This window comes from Neomonachus schauinslandi, chromosome 15, assembly GCF_002201575.2.
Source record: "Neomonachus schauinslandi chromosome 15, ASM220157v2, whole genome shotgun sequence".
Classification (NCBI taxonomy): domain Eukaryota; kingdom Metazoa; phylum Chordata; class Mammalia; order Carnivora; family Phocidae; genus Neomonachus; species Neomonachus schauinslandi.
In genome coordinates this window covers 45,037,191-45,046,711 of record NC_058417.1, presented here as the reverse complement: position 1 = coordinate 45,046,711, position 9,521 = coordinate 45,037,191, and the positions used below count along the sequence as shown (strand labels likewise).

Below are 9,521 nucleotides of genomic sequence, written 5' to 3'. Positions count from 1 at the left end.
CCCCCCACCCCCCCCCCCCCCCCCCCCCCCCCCCCCCCCCCCCCGCAGAGGGAGTCCTGGGCCTGCACCCCCACCCAAACATAGATCTTCCTCTGGAGAGGGGCAGGAGGCTGCGGAGAGAAAAAGCACAGCGCAGCGTGCGCGCCCTCCGGAGCCGAGGGCACAGAGCCGGGGGCCGGGGCAGCCTGCCGCCTCGCTGCCTCCCTCCGCCGCCAGGCACGGGGACTTGTTCTGCTCCCTGACACGTGTGTGGGCCGTACTCTGGAGCCACTAGTTCTAGTCCTGCCCCAGTGTGGGAGCCCCCTCTGTTCAGGGCTGTGTTTGGCGGCCCGGCTTCCAGCCAGACGTCAGGCAGAGCCCAGCAGTCCCTGCAGCTGACCAGGCCCGGGCCCCCAGCGGAGGTGCCGCCGGGAAGCCGCCGCCCCACGTGCGCAGCGCAGCTGGGGCTCTACCCCCGCCAGTGGGTGCCGGTCACCTGCGTCCCGTGCGCCTCCGACTGTCCACCTGTCGTGCGCTGTGCTGGGGCCAGGGCAGCCGCTGGCCCAGAGGGGCCGGGAGGAAGGAGCCGGGGGCAGGGGGCTTCTTGGCTTCTGGCGCCAGCCCTGCTGCTCTAGCTTTGTTCTTTGGAACCAGGCACTTCGGCTCTTCAGGCCTGTCTCCCTGTGTTAAGTTGGGTTAGGGTGCGCCGAGATTTGCTTGTTTGAAGGATGGCAATCTCTTTCCCCGAAGGGAGTACCCTCAATTTCTCAAAGGCAGCAGTGCCCGCCCGCAGGAACCGGGGGCGGGGGGGGTGACTAAGGCCACAAAGACCGGCCACAGAAGCGCTTTAGGACGGCGGGCTTCGGAGCCTCCCGGGACCCTTGTCTATGGGGTCGCAGGAGAAGGCGCCGAGGGGTGGTGGTCCCGCCGGAGCCCTCTTGCAGACCGGCGCGCGGTGAGCCGGCGGCCCGAGGGGACAGAACACGGGGACGCCGTGCCTCGCAGCCTCGCGTGGCGAGACCGCGTGCCGGCCGCCGCTGCCTCCTTCCTCCCGCGGCCGAGCGGGGGCGGCCTCTGGCGGCGGGAGGACTCCGCGGCCGGAGGGGGCGTGGGATCCCGGACGCTGCCGCCCCCGCGGGGTCTGTCAAACCGCAGGGCCCACGGAGCGCCGGGCGGGCACGAGGGCCAACCGAGGGAAACTGAGGCAGCGAAAGGCCCAGGAGCACCCCGCTGATCCTTTCCCGCCGCAGGGGCGTCGCCGGGAGCGCCATTTGTCCCGGGACCCTAGGGGTCTCAACCTGAACTCGTCCTCGCCCTGAAGCGTGCGGTACCCTCCCGCCCCGGTCCCTGCCTCGGTCCCGAGCGGGCCGACAGGGCTGCCGGCTTCCCGAGGCCGGCGAGCGCGGGGCCCGCGGGGATGGTGCGAGTGCCCGGAGCGCGGGGTCGGGGCGGGGGGCAGACAAAGGCAAGTGACGGAGAGCGAGGGAAAGACAAAGCGCAGAGGGGGTCGGCGGCGGCGCCGGGGCCCCGGAGGCGGCTCCGGGCGCGGCGGAGCCAATGGGCGGGCGCGGGGCGGGGGCCGGCGGGGGCGGCGCCGCGATAAGGCGGTGGCGGCGGCGGCCGCTCGGGGACCACTGGCAGCGGCGGCAGCTCGCGCCCGCGCCCTCCTCGCACCCGAGGCGTCCCCCCGGAGAACGACCCCCCGCCCCGCGGCCCAGGCCGGGGCCCCGGTGAGACCCGCGGGCGGGCCGGGGAGGGAGCCTGCATCCGTCTCACACACCCGGGCGCCGAGGTGGGGGTGCGGGCGCGAGGGCCGCCGCCCGCGGGGTCCCGACGCTCAGCGCCTCCGCCCGTCGCTCTCGCCAGGGGCCCCGAGGCCAGCGGCCGCCCTCCCGGGCGGGCCTCCCAGCGGGGACGGAGCCGAATCCCCCTGGCTGTGTCGGCGGGGGTCCCGGGTCTGGGGTCCCGTCCTCGCGGGCCCCGGGGCGGAGAAGCGGGGCGTGCGGGCCGTGGCTCGGCCGGGCGGGGCGGGCGGCGCAGCCCGGGAGCGCTGTCCAGGGACTGGGCCGGCCGAGCTGGGGGCGGGGTGGGGGGTGGGCTCCCGCGGCCTCGGCAGCGTCGGGCCGGGGTCAGGCGGGGCCAGCGGATTCTCACCGAGGCCCCGCCCGGCCCGCCCTGCCCGCCCCTGACCTCCCCTCATCCAGGCGGGGTCCCGGGCCGCGGGGCGCTCACGGCGGCTGCGCGGCGCCCCCTCCCCCGGCCGCTCCCGGCTAACTCTGTCCTTTCCCCGACACATGGTTCCACTCAGGGACCCCTGTCCCTTGGGGAGCAGCGAGGGGGGCGGGCGGGCGAAGGGGGAGGGGCGGAAGTGGCAAGACCCGGAGCAACAGGAAATGACTTAGGGAAAGTCCCAACCGCAGCCCCCTAGCCCCCTGCCTGTAAACACTCCCACCCCACCCTGCAGGCTGTGGAAGCGCTTGTGGGGCCCGACCGACCGACTTCCCCTTGCAGAACCCAGCGGGTGCCGCGTCTCCACCTGGGGCCTCCATCACCCCACCGAGCCATGTTCCAGGCTGCAGAAGCCGCCCAGGCCACCCCCTCTCATGTAGGTGATCAGCGGGGCGGGAGGGCTCCTCTCCCGCAGGCATCGGGCCTGGGGGTGAAGGGGTGAGGGGCGGCAGATTTGCCACCCTTGGCCCCCGCCCCCCCCCCCCCGCCCCGCCCCGGCCCTGGGATCTGGGCTGGTGACGGCAGCAATGGTCTGGGGGCATCCCTCTGACCCGGCCCTGACTGGCCCTCTCCCTTAGGAAGCCAAGGGCAGCGGTGGCAGCAGCACTGTCCAGCGCTCCAAGGTAGGGCCCCGAGACTGGAGTGTTGGGGGGACAAGGGACGGGCATGGGCCAGGCCCCTGGCTGACTCTCTCCCCGGCACAGTCCTTCAGCCTTCGGGCCCAGGTGAAGGAGAGCTGTGCCGCCTGCCAGAAGACCGTGTACCCCATGGAGCGGCTGGTGGCCGACAAGCTCATTTTCCACAACTCTTGCTTCTGTTGCAAGCACTGTCACACCAAGCTGAGGTGCGCCTTTGCCCTGCCCCTGCCCTCGCCTGCTAGCCCTGACCTGACCTGACCACAGTTGTTCTGCTTCTGCAGCCTGGGCAGCTACGCGGCACTGCACGGGGAATTTTACTGCAAACCCCACTTTCAGCAGCTGTTTAAGAGCAAAGGCAACTACGATGAGGGCTTCGGCCGGAAGCAGCATAAGGAGCTCTGGGCCCACAAGGAGGTGGACTCCGGCACGAAGACCGCCTGAGGCCCCTCTGCCGTCCACTGTCTCTGTAGAAGGCGGCCTGGAGAGGGGCAGTGGGAAGGGTGGGAAAGAGATTGGACCTGGGCTTGGGTTGGGGGGCAGGGTGGGACAGGGATAAGGCCATCTTGCTCAGGCAGAGGATTAGGGGGGCAGGGCTCTGCTCCAGGATTCCTTCATTCTCCCTGGGGGGGGGGTGGTTTGGGAACCAGGATTGGGGTTTGCTCACCACCCTGCTTCCTACTTCTTTCAGCCTACCCCACCTCACCCCCTGGCCGCCTGGGAGGCCCCCAAGCCCAGCTTCCCTATCTAGGTGCCTTTTCTCCAGCAAGGAGTCACCATGCCCCCTCAGGGTCCCAAGCTCCCTCACTGCCACCTGGGGCCCTCTGGGGACCCCTTTTCTCTCCATCTACCTCTGCCCTTAGCCTGGTCCTGAGCCATGGAGACCGGAGGAAGGAGAGCCAGCGTGCCCTCGCTGGGCCTCACAGAATGCCCACCAAGGCCCTGGGCGGGGGGAGTGGATTAGCCCTGCCCTCCCCTGAAAGGCGAGGCAGGGCATGCCCAGTGGGGCTTGGGACCCATCTTGCACCACCGGAGTCAAGAAGCGGAAGCTCAAGCACCCGCCAGGCTGAGAGCCACAGAGACTGGCTGGGGGCTGGTGTGGGCCACGCTCCTCTCCTCTTCTCCCCTGTTGCTGCCGGTTCTGACTGTTGTGATCAACCCTGTTTTAAACATGTTTTAACAGATTCTGACTCTGTATTATGTGGCCTGATGGGGCTGGGGCGGGGTGTTCTTTGTGGCAGGAAGGATGCAGACTTCTCATGCAGAGGTGACAGGGGACATGGTCAACCCAGAGCACTCCTGGCCTTGATTGGGGTGGGGGATGGGGCTGGTGATAGGTGCCAGGGAAATGACACCAGCCTGAGAAAAAGAGGGGATGCTCCCTTTTCAACAGCCAGGCCTCCATGCTGTCATACCCAGAGTGGTTTTAGAACTGAAACTCCACTTTGCTTCTCAGCCTTGTGTCGGTTAAGAAAGGGTCAGGATGGCTGGCTCAGTCAATAGAGGATGCAACTCGATCTCAGGGTTGTGAGTTCAAACCCCACATTGAGTGTGGAACCTACTTTAGAAAAAAAAAAAGAGAGAGAGGGTCAGGCCATCAGTAGGTGATGGAGCCTGACCTCACTGCACTTCGGTATACTGCAAAGCAGAACCCTTCTGCCGGGTCCTTGTCTGGACCCCCTTTGCCCTGGAAATCAGCAAAGGGTGGTGGAAACCAGCAGATTCAGCAAGTGCTGTTGAAGGTTCTCTAGTTCGCCATGTCCTTCCCCATCTGTCATCTTCCCCTTGCTTTTTCAAGCTCTGGGGAGTGGGGCAGCCATGGTCACCATCCCAGGTATTCCAAGGAGAAACAGCTTATCTGCTCCTCTGAGGGACAAGTTTACAGCAGGGCAAATATGGCCAACTTGGGTGACCTGAGATACCTCCCCATGCCCAGCAGATTACTGGCAGGAAGTCTGGGATGTCTGTCCCAGACCCAACTGTCCTGATTTCCCTCAAACTGCCCGTGGACTATATGACCTGGTGGAGCAAGAGGGCCAACTCCTGGGGGTTTGCTACCACTGCACCCCATACAATACCTTAAGTTCCTAAGTGACGCCATGCCCACAGGACAGGGTAGGGAGCAGGTGCTCAAACTCTGGTGGCATATGGGCCACTGTGCTGTGTTGAGGTAGACACTGCCCCCTGAAGCAGCAGAGCTAAGACTCAGCAGAGATGGCACTGGGTCATCAGCACGAGGAGAGCCGAGAGCCTCATTCAAAGCAGGCCCAAATTCTGCACTGGAGGCCTCAGATGGGGACAAGGATGGTCTCTCCGGGCTCTGAGCTAAGCACCACCAGCAGACAGACCAGCAGGGAGATAACAGCAGAATATGGCTCAAGGGGATACTTGCCTGCACCTGGAAGACTACTAGATGCCATGAAGTTCTGGGACCCCAGCCACTGGTGACACTTGGGTCACGGGGGCTGACAGTACCACCTTGATAATCAGCCCTGATAGAAGCACCCTCAGCAGAGCTCCCGGAAGTGGGGAGGGAGGGGAGCCAGCTCTGAGCCTGCAGTGGTAACAACCAAGTCAGCCCATCCTAGGACCCCTCTTGGAGTCATTTCAAGTTCTCTGCTGAGGGACCCAAGCTGGTTACCAGGCACCATACCTGGCTCCTCCCGAGCAAACACCTGCTCTCTCCACTCCCCAACCAAAAGCATTGCCACAGGACCCCTTGGGTATAAATGATCCCTTTTATTGTAAGTAATGCGCGACACTGGCCTGGCTTTGCACTGCAAGCCCTCGGTCGAGATATAGTCAAATAACTATGGCTGCAGGTTCTTCTGCACGATCCACAATTCAGACACAGACACAGAGCTGAGGTGGAAAGGAGGGGCAGGAGGGCGATGGAGTGTGGACTGTCCCCAGTCCTGGCCTCTCCATGTAGGTTTGGCCAAGGCCGACGTAGCCCACGGAATGATGAGCAAATGGCAGCATGGCCCTTCCCACAGCAAGCCTGGGGCTTCCAGGGGACTGCCTTTCAGAATCTTCAGGCCCAGGCTGTCCTAGGCCCACAACTTGTCATCTGGGTTATTTAATATAAAGACAATAAATTAAAATTAAGCGACAGCTTGGTCCTGAGGATGCTGAGCCAGCATGTCCACAGTTTTTGGCACACAAAAAAAACAAAAAACAAAAAAACAAAACAAAACAAAAAACAGGGTCTTTTATTTTTTTGGAGTGCAGCGTTTGTTGGCCTCTTTGCAAATTCACTTTTAGAACCCATTCCCTGTGAGGTAAGACCCCAGGAGGTGGGGCTCTGTGAGAGCCTGAAGCTGGGACACACAGAGTCGTCTTGGCACTGGCACCGTGCTCTGTTTCCTCTTGGGGAACAGGGACTGGGGACGGGGGTGTGGGCCCACGAAGAGTACTACAGCCATCAGGATGGGGGTGTGGAGAGGCCGAGCTGCCACGTGGCGGCTTTGGTCAAGTTGAGGGGCCAGTCCCCACCCTGGGCTAGGGACAAGGTGGAGACAGGAGCTCGTGCTCACTGTCTTCAGAGGGCTGAGCTGGGGGTGCCTGACAGAGGCCCCTGGGGGGAAAGGATGGAAACAGAGGGGCCCAGGCCCAACTGGCACCGTGCAACACACATTCCTGCAAAACCAGCTGCTTTCATTTTCTCTTCTCTCTCTTGAGGCGTCCGTCCATCACCTGTAACAATCTAGAATTGATATATATAAAAACCATCAAATATGATCTGAGATATAAATTAACAAGTACAAGGCCTCACATTACATGATGTGAAAAGGCTAAAAACAGCGATAGAAACTACATTCATAAAAGTGCATCGTCAACATACAACGAAGGCTTTGGCTTGTTCTGGTGCCCGTGGGGAAGTGGGCATGGCTGGCAATGAGCAGCTGCCTGGCGCTGATCCCCAGCTCCCCGGAGAGGCCCCATCCCTGGGCACTGGCTTTGTTGTTGTTGTTGTTGTTCCTTTAATGACAACTCCCAAGGAAACTGGGTGTTGGGCGGGAGGAGCTCTAGCAATAGGCACATTTTGGAGGGGAGGGGCCGGAAGAAAGGACCAGCGCCCAGGCTGAGGTAAATAAGGCCAACTCTAAGCTGCTTGGAGACACTGGCTCCGCGACCCCTGCTACCATTCCTCCTCAAAGAAGGGAGAGAGGCTGAGACCTCATGGGCATGGGCAAGGCTGGCCAAGAAGGAACAGAGATGGTAGTTTGGGACACAGTTGGTGACATCACATGGGCTCTCCCTTCTACCAGACGGAGAGGGCTCTGGCCCAGCAGGGTCATGACTCACAGACAGCCTGATCCAACTTCCCTGGCTATCCAGAAGAGCCTGCCCAGGCGTCTGGGCAGCCAGCTGGGTCAGATGCCCTCACCACGATGTCCATCTTCCTTTCTGCTCCAGTGGGGGAAAAGGTGCCAGGTCAGGAACACAAAGGCCATTACCTTCAGCTCTTTCCAATCCAGCCCAAGGCCCAAGCCCACAACAGGGATACTCAGAGCCCAAGGGCACACAGTCTCCAGTTTAGACACTGGGTACAGCATAAGAGTGACTCCAACTTGTAAAACAGAGACAATTGCATTGACAAAACTGGGTCTCCCCTGCCCCAAGTGGGGGAAGTTCCACATCTCAGGCCCCTGCTGGGGGGTGGGGGGTGCAGGGTCATGGGGGCAGGCAGGATGGGCTCCTCCTTCCCTGAATAAGGCAGCATAACATTTGCTTCATTCATCTTTGGTAAAGGACAGGGACTGGCAAAGCTGACCTGGGGGCTCCGGGGAGAGCGCAGCCCCAGCCTCTGCCTTCCATTGGCTGTGGGATGCTGGGCTTTACCTCAGGCTTGGGGGGGGCTCATCCAGCCCAGAGATGCCCTGGTGGTCTCCAGACATGGGAGGAGAAACAAAATAACACTCTGAATGAAAGTAACACTAAGCAGACCCTCGTGTCAGTCCTGTGCCCCCACACCCGTGGGGCTTTGGCGCTGACTGCAGTGTCAGGACACAGCCTGAGGGTAAGGCCCTCAGCGCTTTGCATACTGTTCCTAGCCCCTTCCCCTCCACGAGGAGCTTAGGATGCTGGAGCTCTCGGGTCTGGCAGGCTGGGGGCTCCCAGTCCTTGAGGCTGCAGCCACCCCGCCCTGGCTCTGAGCCCCAGTGGTGGACGGGGCACAGACGAACGCTGGCTGGACTGCAGCTCCATGGTCCACAGCGTTGCCCAGGAGAAGCAGCAACTTTGCGGAGCCGCACGGCAGCCCCTTGCCTGTGCAGCAGGGGAGGCTGGCGGCAGTGAGCCTAGGGAGCTCAGTACGCGAGCTGTGCAAAGTGGTGTGTGAGCAGCTCCTCGGCCGAAGGTCTCTGGCGGGCCTCCACAAAAATGCGCCTCAGGAAGTCCCGGCCGTGCTCAGAGATGTGGGAGGGCAGCTGAGGATTGGTGGGCTGGGTGGCAATCTTGAAAATGGCAGCCATGGCTTCATACTCTGCCCAAGGTGGTTTCTCTGTCAGCATCTCTACCACGGTACAGCCCAGGCTCCTGGAGAGACAGAATCCCATGTCACCCCAGGCTCCCTGACCTGCCCACCATCATGAAAGGAGGTGCCTTTCTCAGAATACCCTGAGGCAGGACGGGGCAAGCTGAGGGTTGACACCTCTGTAGAGGGTCCCCAAGGCCTCATCTGCGAGGGCTTCATCAACCTACACCCACTAGGGTGAGTCTTAAGATTGGGGAAGAGATCCCTTAGCATGGACAGAAAGAACTCGGAGATAACTGTGTCAGTTTCCTATTGCCACTGTAACAAATTACCATGAGCGTAAGACTAACAAAAATTTATTCTGGAGGTCAGAAGTCTAGAACTAGTCTCAATGGGCTAAAGTCAATGGGTCAGCAGGGATGGTTCCTTCTGGAGGCTCTGCTTCTAGAGGCTGCCAGCACTCCTTGGTTCACGGCCCCTCCTTACACCACTCCAGTCTCTTGCTTCTACTGTCCCATCTCTTGCTACCCACTCTCACCTGCTGTATCTGCCTTTTGTAAGGACCCTTGCAATTGGGGCGCCTGGGTGGCTCAGTTGGTTAAGCGACTGCCTTCGGCTCAGGTCATGATCCTGGAGTCCCGGGATCGAGTCCCGCATCGGGCTCCCTGCTCAGCGGGGAGTCTGCTTCTCCCTCTGACCCTCCTCCCTCTCATGCTCTCTGTCTCTCATTCTCTCTCTCTCAAATAAATAAATAAAATCTTTAAAAAAAAAAAAAAAAAGGACCCTTGCAATTATACTGAGCCCACCTGGATGATCCAGGATAAGCTCCCCATCTCAAAATCCTTATATTAAGCATATCTGCAAAGGCCCTGCTGCCACGTAAGGAAACATTAACAGGGCATGGGGTTAGTATTTGGGCATCTTTGGGGAACCATTACTCGCCCACCACAATACCGTTCTGAGGGGAAGAGATGCTCTCACAACTTCCAGGCCCTTTCAGAGGGGTGCATCAGAGGATGCACAAGAAGGGAGGTAGAGCAAACGCAAGCCATCTGAACGCTAGGAGAGGAAGAAGCCTGCTACGATTTAGAGACTGACCCAGGCCTTCAGACTGGTGCTACTTCTGTCAGGAAGTTAGCAAACACTAGTGGTGTTTTCCATGCCCCGAGTTCTCATCAACAGCAGATAGGTGCTGTTGG

At 61.3% G+C, this 9,521-nt stretch overlaps 2 protein-coding genes across 3 annotated transcripts in view; one reads left to right on the top strand and one right to left on the bottom strand.

Annotated features, from left to right (window-relative positions):
- The first annotated feature begins 2,395 nt into the window (after positions 1 to 2,395).
- On the top strand, positions 2,396 to 4,027 carry LIMD2 (LIM domain containing 2). Its single transcript, XM_021678403.2, has 4 exons — positions 2,396 to 2,584; positions 2,787 to 2,831; positions 2,913 to 3,052; positions 3,128 to 4,027. The coding sequence occupies exons 1-4, from the start codon at positions 2,543 to 2,545 to the stop codon at positions 3,285 to 3,287; spliced, it is 387 nt and encodes a 128-aa protein (XP_021534078.1). The 5' UTR covers positions 2,396 to 2,542; the 3' UTR covers positions 3,288 to 4,027.
- Positions 4,028 to 5,568: 1,541 nt separating this feature from the next.
- The window catches only part of MAP3K3 (mitogen-activated protein kinase kinase kinase 3), a 64,898-nt gene continuing 60,945 nt past the window's right edge, over positions 5,569 to 9,521 (bottom strand). For both annotated transcript variants that reach the window (XM_044921936.1, XM_021678402.2), the window contains one exon: positions 5,569 to 8,384. In XM_044921936.1, the coding sequence (XP_044777871.1) occupies positions 8,156 to 8,384 (229 nt within the window). In that variant the 3' untranslated portion in view covers positions 5,569 to 8,155. The remainder of the gene's footprint in view (positions 8,385 to 9,521) is intronic.